The sequence below is a fragment of the Lithobates pipiens genome, unplaced genomic scaffold (assembly GCF_037356315.1).
Source record: "Lithobates pipiens isolate NorthernLeopardFrog02 unplaced genomic scaffold, aLitPip1_a1.2 Scaffold_28, whole genome shotgun sequence".
NCBI lineage: Eukaryota > Metazoa > Chordata > Amphibia > Anura > Ranidae > Lithobates > Lithobates pipiens.
The window spans coordinates 72,139,754-72,157,291 of NW_027507789.1; the positions used below are offsets into that span (position 1 = coordinate 72,139,754).

The 17,538-nt window shown below is 43.0% G+C and overlaps 1 protein-coding gene across 2 annotated transcripts in view; it reads left to right on the forward strand.

Annotated features, from left to right (window-relative positions):
* Window positions 1-17,278, forward strand: part of GPR179 (G protein-coupled receptor 179) — a 482,412-nt gene extending 465,134 nt beyond the window's left edge. For both annotated transcript variants that reach the window (XM_077459402.1, XM_077459401.1), the window contains one exon: window positions 14,577-17,278. In XM_077459402.1, the coding sequence (XP_077315528.1) occupies window positions 14,577-16,892 (2,316 nt within the window). In that variant the 3' untranslated portion in view covers window positions 16,893-17,278. The remainder of the gene's footprint in view (window positions 1-14,576) is intronic.
* Window positions 17,279-17,538: the final 260 nt, after the last annotated feature.

The following is a 17,538-nucleotide window of genomic DNA, read 5'->3' on the forward strand; positions in this document are numbered from 1 at the left end:
GATGATTCCCCGTTAGCTGAGACCCGAGCAGTAGGGCGAGAGTAGAGGGCCATAATCTTTGAAAGTAAGTTGGGGCCTAAGCCTATTTGTTGCAGGGATGCCCGGAGGAACTGCCAGCTCACCCTGTCAAATGCCTTCTCGGCATCGCAGGCCAAGAGGGAGGTGGGGATATTGTGTGCCTTGGCGTAGGAGATCAGATGTAGTGTTTTCGTGGTGTTGTCTCTGGCCTCACGGCCAGGAACAAACCCCACTTGGTCCCCATGAATCAGAGAGGGAAGGAGGGGGGCTAGGCGCGTGGCAAGAATTTTGGCATAAAGTTTCAGGTCAACATTCAATAAGGAGATTGGGCGGTAATTACCGCAGAGTGTAGGGTCTCTCCCAGGTTTGGGGATCACCACTATTTGAGCTTGCAGGAGTTCGGCAGAGAGCGGATGGTCATCGCCCACCTCCTCAAATGCCTGCGCCATCAATGGGGCCAATTGTTGGGCATATTGCTTGAAAAATAGAGGCGTATAGCCATCGGGACCTGGACTCTTGCCCTGCTTAAGCCCCTTAATGGCAGTCAAAAAGTCTGAAGTGGTCAACGGGCGTTCCAGGTCTGACACAGCGTCTGGGGGTAGTTGAGGTAGAGAGGTGTCCCGTACATATTGTAAGAGGTCTAAGTGCGAGGAGGGGGCGGGTGCCTGAGCTACCGGAAGGTTATACAAGGAAGAGTAAAAGTCTCGGAAATCAGAAACAATCTCCGAGTTTTTAGTGCGTTTGACGTGAGTAGAGGACATGAGGTGGGAGATATTTTGTCTACGTTGTTGAGGGTGAATTGTGCGAGCAAGGTGTCTCCCACATTTGTTCGCGTGGGCGTAGTGAATATGTCTGCCCCTAGCACAGGCAATCACAGAGCGTTCGGTAAAAATCCGTTGGAGATCCTGACGTGCGTTAGAAAGTTCTACCAGTATCCCAGGATCGGGAAAACGCTTGTGGGAATCCTCAAGGGTAGAGATCAGTGCAAATAGCCTGGAAACTTCAGCAGTACGGGCCTTTTTCAAACTGGAGCCATTCTGAATTAAAATGCCTCGGAGGACACATTTAAGTGCCTCCCATTTGGTCAGGCTAGAGGTGTTGTCGTCAGCATGGACCAGGGTAAACTCTGTGATTGCCGCAGTTATCGCTGCATTGCAGACGGAGTCACGCAGGAGGTTATCGTTAAGTCACCAGGATTTGTGGGTGCAGATGTGTGGGGTTCTCCCCAGCGACAAATGCACCGGGGCGTGATCAAACCAGATTCTCAGTCCGATTTCGCATGTAGGATCACAGTCCAGCAATGCTTGGGAGACCAGTATGTAGTCGAGTCGGCTGTAGGAGTTATGTGCAGGGGAGTAATAGGTATAATCCCGCGCAGAGGGGTAAAGTACCCGCCAGGGGTCCACTAAGGAGAGGTCTTTCAAAACGGAGCGTATACTAGTCAGTGAGGATGGAGGTACGTTTGACTTACCGAAGACGGGTAGTAGACCATGAGAAAGGGAGAGATGCTTGTGCTTGTTGTACAGCTGAAGGAGATAGAGTATAGAAAATATTTTGTGCCATAGATTTTTGGGCAGTAATGACTAGACCAGAAATATGAGCAAAATGATCAAGTTTTCGAATAAGATTAGGGGCTGAGATATGTAGGGAGGACATAAAGATTAAAAAGTTGCCTGCAAAGAGACACATTTTGTGATGATGTCCAGCTAACTCAAGACCTCTAATTGAAGAATCACAACGAATGGATTGGGCAAGAGGTTCAATAAGCAAGGCAAATAAAAGTAGGACTAGTGGGCAACCCTGTCGCGTACCTCTGCAGATATTAAATGGAATTGATTTATACCCTGCATATTTTACATATGCCTTAGGGTTATCATATAAAGATGAGATCCAACTGAGGAAATGGGGACCAAATCCCCAACGTTGTAGGACATAACGTAGGTAGGGCCACAAAACTGTATCAAATGCTTTTTTGATATCTAGAGATAAAAAACAAAGTGAAATTTGTCTTGATTTGGCAGTATACATCAATAATGTTGTCCTACGTATATTATCTCCTGCTTGGAGCATTGGGAGGAAGCCTACTTGGTCTATGTGTGTTAAAGAGCCAACTATATTATTTTGACGGGTTGCTAAGACTTTCGCTAGAAGTTTAATGTCTAAATTAAGCAGTGAGATAGGTCTGTAATTAGAGCAATCAAAAGGTGTACTAATTCGCTAACAAAGCAATCTGTGCTGACTAGGAAGTATATACAAATAAATATAAATAGGTAAAGTGCTAAATGGAAATAAGAAGCAGCTAAACACCCATAAAAACAGTGTATATACAGTGTATATAAAGTGAAGTAGTGCTAGTTAAACCATTATAGTAAACGGTGACCAAATATCGACAGGGGATATACGTATCCATAAACAGTGATAAGTAATGTTCAAAGCAGTGTTAGACCCCTTTCACACTGAGGGCATTTTGCAGGCGCTATAGCGTTTAGAAATAGCGCCTGCAATCCGCCCTCAAACTGCTGCACCATTGTCTCCAATGTGAAAGCCTGAGGGCTTTCACATCGGAGCGTTGCGCTGGCAGGATGTCAGGAAAAGTCCTGCCAACAGCTTCTTTGGAGCAGTGAAGGAGCGGTGTGTTTACCGCTCCTCCACCACTGCTCCCTATTGAAATCAATGGGGCAGCGCTGCAATACCGCCGGCAAAACGGTATTGCGGCGTATTGCGGGCGGTTTTAACCCTTTCTCGCCCGCTAACTGGGGGTAAATGCACCCCGCTAGCGGCCGAAATGTGTTGCAAATCCGACGGCATTCTACCGCCGATGCTATGGGTGCGGCAGTGTGAAAGGGGTCTTAATGATATTCCCAAAACACGTAATCTAAATTAATATAAGTAAAGTTGCAATAAATCCTAATGTGAGAGAGAAAGAAAATCTATTTCAATAAAGTGCAATATTGGTAAAGTATATTCCAAAGAATATGAGCAATCCAAAAATTATATATATATATATATATATATATATATATATATATGGATAGTCCAATAAAGTAGCAGTAGAATAGTGAACTAATGCTCTAAAAATGCACTTTAAGTAAAGTGCAGTGCCTTGTGCAAAAATTGGACAGAACTCTGGTTTCTTTCAATATGAACTATATGATTCCCTTTGTTGGACTCCCACACCTGCTCTTTTCCCTCTCATTCCCATTTGTTTTTATAGGAAAAGAGTGACATTGTTGCAGGACTATTTGGAGACAGAACTCTGGTTTCTATCAATTTTATCAATTTGATCTATATGATCCTCGTTTTTTGGATGATATGCCAATTTTTTCACAAGGCAGAGAATATATATAATATAGAAAAGGGGCAGATAAATCAAACTAAACACCACATCCCAATTTTTAACAAATAAAACATAACTTGGACTTGGGGTCAACCAACCCCAGGGACTTTTAATGGTGTCACAAATAAAGGTAGATAGTTACAATACTATATCCATAAAAAGATAATTTTATTAGAAAAAGGGACAAATAAAAAATATACATTCATATGACATTAAAAAAACATCAAGCATTGAAGATTTCCAGAATGGGCTGGTTTATCTAGCAATTCCATAAATACCACTAAACATGTTTCGCTCATTTGAGCTTACTCAGGAGTTTAGGTATATGGTTAGATAAACTGGAAATACATAGAGAACATACAGTACGTTTTCAACACACAAGTAAATTACATGTAGTTTGCATGAATATGCAAGCATGCACATAATGTTGGTAACAATCAATAAGATATAGATCATAATTGTGAAATTATACAATCTATTTAAATAACGAAAAATATATGTCCAAAGGAAAACTCAACAGAGATAACTAAAGATGGAACACTTGAAATTCTGTCAAAAAATATAAAAAAATGCTGAGATAATCCAGCAATCACTTCGGACAAAAATCCCAGTGTTAATGGCCGTATGAATCACCTCAAAACGTCTGAATCAAAGACCCCTTTAGTGTTGTGGGACCGCAGGAGGATATGGAGTAAGTGACTCAAAAAGAATAATGAGAAAAAATAAAAATTGTAAATAAAATTCAATGTACCCAACCATAATTTAAGTATTAATTGAATCCTCAGTTCACTGGTAAAGAACAAAATTCTCACCCCAATCCACAATGGAGATCTGTTCATTTCTGACAACAAAGTGCCCAGGACAAAGCACTCTTCCAATGAAGTCAAGAAACAAAACAAAAAAGTATAAATCTAGGGAAATGTATATGAATTAAAAAAGGCTCCATTTAACTCAATCCTCACCCGAAAATGCAAGTGCAGATACAGTTAGGAGTTGTCTAATCATAAAGTTACCTGATAGTTGCAAAACTGTTAAGACTAGAAAGCGGCAATGCAAACGATCGATCAAGGCTAGCAGCTGCTGACCTACAACAATGCTGGCATCAGACAGTAGCAGCCATCAAAGCCGCCCTCTTATAGTTCTCCCGTTCCAGTGGTGTCTGACATCACTGAGGGATCACGGACAGCCAATGGGAACATCCCTTAGGTGGAGCTAAGTGGTGCATCCGAAATGGCGCAAAAACACCAACATCAAGGGCACATGCACCGAGAATGTGCACCGGAAAGCATGTCATTCTATACAGGGCACATGCGCCGAAACAAGAGCCCAATGAAACCGCGATCACCATCTTGAGTGAGGGAAGCAACAATCGCCGCTTTTCAATTCAAGTGGCAGATACATTGAAAAATATATTAAATATTGAACTTGGATGTTGCCAATAGCTGCTCTTAAAGGGGAACTGTTCCATATTGGGCACCACAATAATAGCGAAGGATTAGTCGCAAATTCATTGGGTGCCCTGGGTGTCCATACGGAACCCACAATTAGGGTCTACACAAGAACCAGAGCTAGAGGAAAATAAATATACTGGCCACAACACTGAACCACCCGAAAGATACTAATATATGTATAGATAAATGTATAGGGAAAAAGCTAAATAAACTATATATATATGTTAAATTTTCTAAATAACATTTAAAACTAAACAAATCATTTAAACCAGAATATTTCAACGCAGACAATTCGTGTATCCACCGGGCCTCACGCTGTAGAAGCAATTTGTCATAGTCCCCACCACGGGGGCCCGGTGCCATGTGCTCCAAAGCAAAGAAATGCATTTTACTGCTATCAAAATTGTGGAATAAGCCAATGTGGTGACTAATGGGGGGGTTCCATATGTTTTTTGTGTATCAATGATACATGATCACGGATACGGCAGTAAAATGGTCTCTTAGTCTTGCCAATGAAATATGCATTACACTCACATTGCATAATGTACACTATGCCAATGGATTGGCACGTGACAGAAAATTTAGGTTTAAACAAATGACCATTGGGAAGAGTAATTGAGCGAGCAGCCCAAATAAATTTGCAAAAGTTACAACCATGACATGGCCTAGTGCCCCTCTTGGAGTCACTGACAGTCTCTACCCGAGGATTATAATGACTCTGAACCAAGGTGTCTTTCAGAGATCGTGAACGCCTATACATAATCTCTGGATATGATTTTAAATGTTTGGAGACCCTCTCATCACTCATGAGAAGGTACCAATTACCTATCTAAAATATTTTTGACTTGTTTGTGTTGTCCAGAGAAAGTAGTAATTAGACGTACACCAGATGCTGGTTTTGAAGGCCTGGAGTTATGAATAATGAATACCCTATCTTGGCTCTTGGCTTTCGCATAGGCCCTTTTTATACACTCGTGACTGTATTCTCATTGCAAAAAACAAGATCGCAGCAATTGGGCCTGAATTTCAAAGTCAGCCTCGGAGCTGCAGTTTCGCTTGACCCACAAGTATTTTTGAACACTGGCTACTAAAGATTCAGAATGGGAAGTAGTCGCATGCAGCAATGAATTGCCAGCAGACGGTTTTTGATATAGGGTTGTGCCAATTGAGCCATCTCCATTGACCCCAATCTCAACATCCAAAAAAGTTAGTTTGGTCTGGCTGTATTCATAGGTAAATTTAAGATTGTATTGATTAAATTTTATCTTGTCAAAAAATAAAAGAAGGGTCTCCTCCGAGCCCAGCCATACAAAGAAGATGTCATCAATAAATCTTCTCCATACCAGGATCAATTCAAATGATGCTGACATGTCATCACTAAAAAAAGGTTTTGTTCCCACCCCCCCAGGTAGAGGTTGGCATTTGGTCCCCATAGCCACCCCCTGTACCTGGAGGTAGTGGGAATCCCCAAACAAAAAAATGTTATTGGACAAAATGAAATCCAACAGGTCCAGGACAAATTGATTGTATTCTTGGGACACTCCAGAATTCTGTTTTAGGAACCCCCCCACAACCTCGACCCGCTTGCTATGGGGGATAGAGTTGTACAAGGCTTCAACATCCAGAGATACAAGCCCTCTGGAATAAACATTCCAACCAATACCCTAAGCAGATCCCTTGTGTCCTGTAAATAGGACACAAGTCCCTCTACATGGGGCCTGAGGAAGTCATCAACTAATTGACTAGCTCTCTCAGTCAAGGATCCATTGCTGACACAATTGGATGCCCGGGGGGTTGGTGGGATGTTTGTGTATCTTTGGGATAACATAAATGGTAGGCGTGCAAGGAGAGGGAACATTCAGGAATTCCCAAGTAGTTTTAATGATCAAGCCTGAATGATAGGCTGATGCAATTAGATGTTGATACCTAGTGATAATTAAAGCCAAATGACTGGAGAATGGTACCCTGCGATACCATAACCAGTTCAACAGGCTATCCATAGCCATCACTTCATAATGGTGATTATTCATAATAACCAGGTATATATAATGTTTGGATTGCTCATATTTATTATTTTTTTTCTCTCTCACATTAGGATTTATTGCATTTTTACTTATATTATTTAGATCATGTGTTGTGGGAATACCATTAATACTTCTTTGAACATTTCACTGTTTATGGATACGTATATCCCCTGTTGATATTTGGTCAGATATTTATTCACCGTTTACTATATTGGTTTAACTAGCGCTACTTCACTTTATATACACTATAATTAGAGCAAGATGTTTCATGAGAGTGGGGTTTGGGAATAATTGAGATAATTGCAGTTAAAGTTTCAGATCTAAGAAAGTCCGTCTAAGAGGGAGGTAAGGGCTTCAGTCAATAATGGAGCTAGGATATAAGAAAATTTCATGTAATACAAGGCTGAAAAGCCATCTGGGCCTGGGTGCTTATTTAATTTAAGGGATTAATGCCCATCAAGATTTCACTGGTGGAAATAGGGTTTTCAAAGCATTCGTGATGAGCCAAGGGAATAGTTGGAAGAGTGATTTGTGGAAAAAAGGAATCTGCTGAGGCCTGATCTAAAGGATTTTCCTTTTTATATAGGGAGGCAAGATGTTTTTGGAATGTATTTAGGATTTTTATAGGGTTACTGGTATATGTATCTTGACATAACTTCAGGCGTATTGGTTTGGAAGGGCGATTTAACGTATTGAGAGCTCGGGCAAGAAATGTATTAACTTTATTGGCTTTGAAGTAAAACAAATGTCTGGATTTACATACCAATTTACCTATGGAGTCTGAAAGGAAAAGGTCAAGATCAAGACGTGCTTTATTTAATTGTAATTTGCTCGTTGGAGTGGGATTTGATTGAAAGAGCACATGTGAAGAATTAAATTCTGTTCTAACTTTTGCTGTAATAGGCGTTTTTCTTTCTTGAGGAAAGAGGCTTGGCGAATACAAACACCTCGAAGCACAGGTTTTGTTGCTTCTCAGAGTGTCATTGGAGAGATGTCGGTAGTCGCATTATTAACCAGATATTCCTTTAAAGCTTTTCCAAATCTGAGAAATGATATGGATGTGATTAGATGGAATTATTAATAAGCCCTGTGGGGTCATGTGCTTTAGGAATTAGAAAAGTAAAACTGGTTAGTACAGCATGTAAAGAGTATAAGAGAAGAGGAAGGGAGTTCAGGGGTCATGCCTATTGTGATCAATTCGGGAGAATGATTTATGAGGATGAGAATAAAAGGTGAATTACCATTTCTCCGGGTTTGTTTCACGCCAGGAAACTAAAAGAGAATACCGTTGGAGTAATTGTTGAAAGGTATGTTTTTGCAAATTAGAGGTGTTGGGTATTGGGGATTCATCTAAAAATGGATAAAGGACTTGGTTGGAATCATCACAGATTAATAATATGCCCATTTTGTGGGTATTGACCACCTGTAGCAAGTGGGAAAGAAATGATGTTGGAGTTTTGTTTGGGGCATAGTAGGAATAGGATAAAAACCCCATTAGTATAAGATATCTCCCTTCAGGGTCCTTGATCTCCGTATGGAGGGAAAAAGGTGTTGTGCGATGGAATGCCACCAATATTGCTCTTTGTTTGGTTTTAGCTGAAGCCGTAAAAAACTTGAGTGTATAAAGGGCTAAAATATTTAGGAATCTCAGTAGTAGTAAAATAGGTCTCCTTGAGACACACAATGTGCACCTTAGTTGATGCTAAAGAGTGAAACTCTTTAGTTCATTTTTGGGGTATATGTCAACCTTGTACATTTAAAGTAAGTACATTCAAAGGGGCCATAGGAAGGGTAAAAAAGATATATAGCCAAGATTATTCTTTACAAATTGTGTTGCCGCGCTTACCTCGGAGAGGAGCAAGAACCAGTAGAGGAGTAGGAAAAAGTTTGTAAGATAAAGGAGGGGGGTAAGATTTAAGTAAACAATCAACATTAAAGCAGTAGTAAACCCGCAAATTTTTTTTTTTTTTTTTTAAACCTGCAAAGCAAAAGACATAATGAGCTAGTATGCACCGCATACTAGCTCATTATGAAATACTTACCTTAGAACGAGGCCCCGACATCTGGCCCGATCCTCGGCGTTTCTTCCGGGTATCGCGGCTCCGGCGCTGTGAGTGGCCGGAGCCGCGATATCGTCACTCCCGCGCATGCGCGCGGGAGATTTCATTCCGGCCGGCCACTGCTGGATTTTCAGGCCGAGAAACCCCTTGTGCGCATGCGCCGCTGCAGTCAGCGGCGCATACCGAGGGGAATATCTCCTAAACCGTACAGGTTTAGGAGATATTTTTTTTACCTACAGGTAAGCCTTATTATAGGCTTTCCTCTAGGTTAAAGTAAAAAAATTGAGCATACAACCACTTTAAGTTTAGTTATGTAAATAAGTAAGAAACGGGCATACTGGGTACGCAAAAATCACAGACCCAGAGGCCAAATAACTATCCAGGGAAGTCCTCCAAAATAACAGCTAAATATGAATACCCAAAGATAGAAAGATGGGGAGAGCAGTGACAGTCTTCCGAGACCACGACAGCCAAAACTTGTAAGTATAAAGTAAAGTGTGCTGGCACCCAAAATTGGAAATGATAAGTAATGAGTAGGGATGAGCTTCGAGTTCAAGTCGAACTCAGGTTCGACTCGAACATTGCCTGTTCGCCTGTTCAGCGAACAGTGAACAATTTGGGCTGTTCGCAGCAAATTCGAAAAGCCGGAACACCCTATACAAGTCTATGGGAGAAATCTAAAGTGCTAATTTTAAAGGGTAATATGCAGGTTACTGTCCTAAAAAGTGTTTGGGGACCCGGGTCCTGCCCCAGGGGACATGGATCAATGCAAAAAAAAGTTTTAAAAAGGGCTGTTTTTTCAGGAGCACTGATTTTAATAATGATTAAAGTGAAACAATAAAAGTGTAATATTCCTTTAAATTTCGTAGCTGGGGGGTATCTATAGTATGCCTGTGAAGGGGCGCATGTTTCTGCTGCTTAGAACTGTCCCTGCACAAAGTGTCATTTGTGCAGGAAAAAAAGTCTTTTAAAATCACTTGCGGCTAAATTGTCAGCTCCCCGTAATACAGAGAACATTCAATGAGTGTTCTCTGTATTAGCCGACAATTCATTCATTCATTGATAAAAAAAAAAAAAAAAAGCGTGGGGGTTCCCCTAAATTCAATTACGAGGCCCTTCAGGTCTGATATGGATATTAAGGGGAACCCCGCATCAAAGTAAAAAAAAATTTACGTGGGGTCCCCCTAAAAATCCATACCAGACACTTTATCCGAGCACGCAGCCTGGCAGGCCGCAGGAAAAGAGGGGGGGACGAGAGAGCGGCCCCCCCTCCCTCCTGAACCATACCAGGCCACATACCCTCAACATTGGGAAGATGCTTTGGGGGTCTGTGACCCCTCAAAGCACCTTGTCCCCATGTTGATGAGGACAAGGGCCTCATCCTCACAACCCTGGCCGGTGGTTGTGAGGGTCTGCGGGTGGGGGGCTTATCAGAATCTGGAAGCCCCCTTTAACAAGGGGACCCGCAGATCCTGCCCCCCCTGTTTGAAATGGTAAGGGGGTACAAAAGTACCCCTACCATTTCACAAAGAAAGTGTAAAAATGGTTAAATAAGACAAACACACTTTTGAAAAATTCCTTTATTAAAAATAAAAATGATATAAAAAAAAGACTCCAGCGGTGCTAATCCACTCTTGCTATCCAGCGACGGATCTCCGGGGTCCAGCGATGGATGATCATATCCAGCGACGGGGATCTCTCAGTCCAGCGCTGTCCATACATCCTTCTTCTGTCTCCACTGCGGAGACTGCGGAGATCCCAGCGCTGATGTTTCTTATATTAGGAGGGCGGGGCCACCCGTCACCTGACCCTGCCCCTCTGACGCTGGAGAGGGAAGCCAGGGGTTCCCCAGTGACGTGTGGGTGACCCCGCCCCCTCTGATGTAATGCAGGTTTCCGTTACATCAATTTAATGCTATGAATGAATTTAATGCCTTTTGCAGGCTTTGGAGCATGAGGAAGCCAATGCATCAGTAATTAGTGGAGGTGGAGGAACACAAGTTCTCGTAGCCAATGGTGGAAAACATTGTCCTGAGCAACCTTGCCTAGCCATGGACTACTCCCAGGGTTTGGGAGCCATAGAATCTACACTGGAAGATTGTCCCATGTCATCTTTAGCCTCAATGCTCCATCTGCAATTATAATGCTCCTCCTGTGTCTGCTGCGACCGGGTTGGAGTCTTGATAGAGAGAGCTCTGAGATGCAAGGAAGTTGCAAGGAAGTACTCCACTTTCCACTTGCTGCTCTGTCTAAAGTGCTTTTTCCATGATGCCGCACAGTGTGTGCTCCAGCAGGAAGGTGGCCTTTACAGTGTCGCTTATGCATCTATTGTCACTGTTCACCATTCTTCTTGCCTTCCCACATGGAGACAATACAGATCACATGCCTGTGAAACTGTTATTGTGCCATACCCGCACAAGTACTTGTTGGCGGTCCTATGCTGCATGTGCAGTCACTGTTGCATGGCTAAAGTCGAGTTACACTTGGTTGACATGTCCCAGTTCGGGTACTTTGTGAGCAGATGGAATACCTGCTAAATTTCACTCAGCTAAACACTGGTAGGGTATGACAACCTTAAATGGCTACAGATTCTTCTGACCTGCTGCATTACTGTACCACCAGATTGCGGACATGTGCCAGGCAAGGCACATGTGTTGACTTTACCTGCTGGAGACCAGAATGCAGGCACCATTGTCGTATGCTACTATTCCTAGAACAAGGTTATCCCCCTCTGGGCCTGCTCTACTGAGCTGAAATAATCTCTGCGTTTGCCACTGCCACTGTCATTTGTTTGTCTGAGCCATTGCAAAGTCTTGTGAATGCTTAAAGCGGAGTTCCGGTGGTTTTTTGTTTATTAAAATTCAGCAGCTACAAAACATGTAGCTGCTGACTCTTAATAAATACAAACTCCCTTGTCCTATGGTTCAACGATGCAGCCTCTCTCTCCCCGGTGCCAGCATTGCAAATGTGGGGACCCGGCTATGACAGATTGCGGCTTCACAGCTGGGTGTGCACTGCGCATTCGTGAGTCGCACTGCCCCTCCTCAATGGCCGGGCAGTCTTCTGGGACCTGTGATGTGTCCCAGAAGATTTCAGGGAGGGAGGGGGAGAGGAGATCTTGCTCCCAACCGCCTAGGTGGCCCAAGGGAAAGTGGGAGCAGGTAGCTCTCAAAACCTGTTCCCCCGCCCCCGAAAAAAATGACATGCCAAATGTGGCATGTAAGGGGGTAAGGCGTGTTTAAAGGGGAACTTCCACTTTTGGTTGGAACTCCGCTTTAAATGAGACTGATGGATCAAAGGATGATTCAGGGCAGAGAAAATTGAAAAGGAGGAGTAGGAGGAGATGGAGGGGACAGCTCCGGCACTGTCACAACCAGCTTTAAGCTGTGTGTCCTGTCCTGCATTCTTCTTGAGTGCCAGCAGAGTCACCCAGTGGGCTATGAAACATACAGAGCATCCCTGCCCATACTTACTGAACCACATGTCTGTGGTCACATGGCTCTTGCTGCTGAACATGTGGTCCTTTCACATGATGGTGAAGGGCAGGGATGGCCTTTACATACAAAGAAATGGAGGCCAGGAGCATGCCACTGTAGTACAGCAGATACCACAAATTCCTGAAAGGGGGCACCAGTTGGAAAAGCAGTGGAGTTGTAAAGTCAAAAATGTGGGCATGCTGGCATGTAGGCATTGGGCATGATAGTGACTGGTGGTGTATTGTTTTTATTTTATTTTTTGCTTTAGCAGCTGGGCCAGGGAAACTTGCCAGATCAATGCTACAACTGGTAGGGTGGGATCAGCAGAGTAAACACTAGTTTGCAGCCTATGCTTGCCCCTACTCTGCACCTTCCAGTGGAACACAGCTGCTACTCCTTCCACTTTTCTGTGCACTGCCCCTGAATGACATTGTTCCTTGCTGGGGTTGTGCCTCTCATCCATTTTCTTCATCTGCTGTATAGGGCACTCAGGTATGGTCAGAGACTTTACCACTCTCCCCTCTCCCCATCACCAAAGCCAACTTAGCAGTATGTTGTGGCTGGGGGAACATCACTGCCAACTGATTTTCCCTACCTGGTGTCCCTTTCCTCTAAGCTCCCTTACTCTCCTTCTCAACTCCAAAACCCCCTAATTGCTGCACATCCTCTTGCAGCAAGTGCCCACTGTGCTCAAATAATTCAGCAGACACCTACATGACAGTTGGTGGGGCAATGGCAGCTGTGCATTGGGAGGCAGAATAGGGTGCTTTGGTAGCTGTGATGGACTGTGAGCTAGGCTGACTCTAGGTGACAGAGGTGGAGGAAAATAAAGGCTTACTGTAGTTAACCACCTCTCGTGTGTGCTGTAACTGTATAGTAAGCACAGTGCCCCAAAAAAAGGCAAATGTGCCCTGCTTGTATTTGATGCATCTTGATCACTGCTTTGGCCTGTGGACACAGAGGCTTCTCAACCCCTCAAAATCTGCACACTGCACAGGAACTTCTGCTTCTCCCTGTAGGCCTGTCAAACATGATGCTGATAATGTGGGGCTTATTCCCTACTTTTATTTAAAGCGATTTGAAGATATAAATGGAGGGAAATAGTATTAGGTGCACTGTAAACTGTGATGCTTAGGTGCACTGTAAACTGTGGTGCTTAGGTGCACTGCAAACTGTGGTGCTGTAATCTGTGATGCTTTGGCAGACCAAACAGCACCTCAATAATTTGTCCCTCACTCTCGCTAAACTACCAACACACTGACAAAGGACTGCTGGGAAAGCAGCTTTTGATGGTGTGTGTGCTTCAGCTTAGGTAAATACCATCATTGGCCAAAGTCTTGCATCTGCGCAGAGTTCAGATTCAAGACTTTGCCCAGTGATGGCTTTGGCAATTCATTATGGGACTTTCAGCAGAGCAATTCCTGTTGAACATTCCAAAAGTTGTGCACACCTATTTATTTCTAAAAGGCCATGAGACTAAACTGTCTCCTGACACCATAGACATCTATTGAGTTCTACTGAGCACACATGCAACCGGGACCCAGACCCAGGATTTGGTGACAGTGCTACGGGTCTTCTCTAACCTCCAGCAATCTGCACACATATCAGCAGCCACCAGCACAGGTAGTCTCCTACTGCTAAAACCTTACTTGTGGCTCTCTTTTGTAGCTCATGTAGGAGTTAAAAAAAAGTTATTAGTGAATCATGATAGTAGACTTCCTGTGCTAGGAGCTAATTTCTGGTATCTGCAAAGATAGCTGCAAATTAAAGGTGATCAGCAGTACTGTCACTAAATGGCAGGACCAGTCTGTAAAATCTTTGGGTAGCATAAAGTCTTTAGGCTATATCAAAATGTCGACAATACCTTGCTCGTGCGCAGTAGCAGTCACATTAAAAACGTAGATCAGTGCCATCCACAATAGCCATACCAGCACATCTAGAGAGGTCCCTGCATAAGGTGAGTGTCTTGCAAAAGGACATGGCCTACTTATTTTGGCCCCAACTCACACCATATACCCAGGCTTCTGCTGCACTGCAACCTCAGGCCTGACAGGTCACATAACATATATATATATATATATATATATATATATATATATATATATATATATATATATATATATATTTATTTTATTTTTTTTCAGTTATAAATATCTATACACACAGTATATAATTTTATTTCTTAAACAACTTTTGCATTTCTATCTATAGGATGAGCTAAAGAAGCTTTATGCACAATTGGAAGTCCACAAAACTAAGAAGATGACCTTAAACAACCCTCACCTGCAAAAGAAGCGCAGTTCACGTCGGGGACTTGGGCGCTCTATTATTAGGAGAATCACAGAGATCCCAGATTCAGTTTCAAAGCAATGTGGACGTGAAGAGCATGAGGGATCACCTGGCTCAGCTAGTGGGCAAAGGCGAAGGCTACAGGACAGTGGAAGCATTAAACTACGTGAGGAGTCTTTAAGACAGAGAGTTCTATCTTTACGCAAGTCACACAGCACTTATGACCACATGCAAGAATCCAAGGATACTGGAGCTACGTCCCCACGCCTGGAGAGCTCATCCCGAGATGCATCTTTGCGTGACTCTCTAATGAGACGAAATCTTGCCAGGAATGTGTCGCTACGCTCTTGTGGAGATTCTCTTCGTCAGGCCACCCTGGTCTGTAAATCTCTTAGTGCCCATAACCTGTTAGCAGATAAGAAACCATTAGCTGTACCTGCTGGAACTCTACAGAAGTCACATAGCATGATAGGAAGCTCAAGAGGAAAGGGTCCACTAACAGACACTACTACAGAGAGGTCAAGGGAGGGGAGTCGTAACCTATCATTAGGGGGAAGTTTTGACAAAGCAGTAGTATGTCCTTGGGAGCTGCAGGAGCTCCCATTACCAGCTGAAAACCAATCTCAAAAACATGTTAGTTATGCACCTGCAAAATGTAGTAGTCTAGACAGTTCTCATGCATCAGGAAAGCAACACAGTTCATGTGGAAAAAAAGGGGAAATAGGAGTAAAGCACCATAGTGTGGGCAGCAGTGATGAGCCCATAAGTCAAAATGAGGTACATCAGCGATCAGAGCAACCAAGGAATGAAAATTGGGGCTCACCGCCTCTCACAGGTAGTCATGTAACTATACAAAACACAGTATCGAACGGGACAGGTTTGGACATGACAGGTACAACAATAAAGAAACCGGAGTCCATAGAATTCACAAGGCCACCATATAAAAGTACACTGAAAAGTTTGGTTCTAGCAGTTAGAGCATTTAAAGGGGCAACTGGGGGGAAAGAGAACAAGGAAACAAAATCTACCGCAGAGGAAACAGAGGATGCCAAAAAACAGCTGCTTGAAACAATTTGCCCTTGGGAGGTAGAAACTGAGATGATTGAGGACAAGAGACAAAAGCCTACTTCACTGAATTTAACAGATAATACGGCACCAATTTCTACAGCTCAGTTAGAACAGCACACATTTAACATAAAGGAAAATGAAGATAAACAATCCACTTTCAAAACTTCCAAGCATACTTCTCCAGTCAGATTAGAGAAAATGAGTGACCTAAGGGAAGCAGTATGCCCTTGGGAGAGCATGGAGGGTATTAAAAATGTTCCTTTCAAGTCAAACAGTGTGGAGAGCAGAAGAAGTGAAATATGTCCATGGGAAAGCACAGACAGTGAAGGCCCAGGTGGTCTATTAAGTCAGTCAGGGAGTTGCCTATCCTTTCAAAGTCCCTCAGCAGATGGAAAGAAGAGTGAAAATGATCATGTATGGGCAAGTGTGGATAAAAGAAAAGAGATTTGTCCATGGGAAACAGGTGAAGTAGAAGAAATTAAAACGAGAGGCCTGAGTGGACGTAACTTAACTATGAAACTTGAAGCACTAGGCAGACAGAGAGATGCAGTGTGCCCGTGGGAGAGTGAGGAGTCTGGAGGCTCTCCTGGCACGCTTAGCCAATCACAGAGCAAGACATTTGACACATGCCATATTCAGTCCAAAACTTCTGACAGCTTGGATTTGGAATCTCGAAGAGGTGAGATCTGTCCTTGGGAGAGTTTGGACTCTGAAGGAACTCCAGCCACCATGAGCCAGTCTCAGAGTCACAACTGGGAGCCTACTAAGGGGGCAGAAGAGACCACAACATTGGAGTCATCTAACCCAGCAAACTCGTCTGGGTGGCAGTTGTACAAATCACAAAGTAAGCAGGATTCCTTGTGCAGTTGGACAAGTGAAGATACTCGACCACTAACTAAAATCATAAGCAAGAGTGAGGGTGGTCTGTACACCTCAGAAACTAAAATAAAGCATGATAATAGGCGTTGTCACCATTCTCTTGTTGAGAAAACCAAGAGGTGTGTGGACCAAAAGGAAAGTAACACTAAACCAACACAGAATGCAAACAGACACAACATGGAGGCCTCGGGGGTTGAAAACTCAAACAAATTGGCAGAGCTGTGCCCATGGGAAGTGCAGACAGAACCTCTAGATATGCAAGATACCCAGGTCAAAGCTGGAAAAATTTAAGCCTTTCAATGAGACCTTTAATAACAATGAGTAGAAGAGACAAACTGTTTAAATACAGTAAAAGTTAATGACTGATAATGAAGAAGATATATCATCACAGGCTTTTAAAGCTTACTTTAAATTCTCTTCACATTGACTTCACTCTTCCATTATTAAAACAAAAATCAATGGTAAATGAGATCCTTTGATTCCAAATCTGACAAAAAAAACACTCCTTTTCTTTGCTGTCCCCATTGTTTACATATTGTGTATGAATGAAATCTGTAATATTCAATATACAAGACTATTGCTTCCACACATATGAAGGAAGTGCCCTAGAAAATGTAATTCATGTGAGCACTATTCCACAGCTACTTTATGAAGGTAGACCCCCAACCCCCCCTCCCCCACCCACCCACCCCCTAGCACATGTGATATGTTTCAAAGTCTCATTTCCATTAAGCACCAGTCTTTCCGGCTACCCCCATCCCTTGTCGTACTTGTATTGTAGCTGTTGCACAAAAGCTGCAGCACAACTTAAAATATCAAATGCATTAACAGTTTTTTCTCTGCAACAAAAAAATTGTTTATGATGCAAATATGACCCATTTTGATGACTCTAAAGCTTACCATACACTATACAATTTGACTGAACAATCTACTTTGG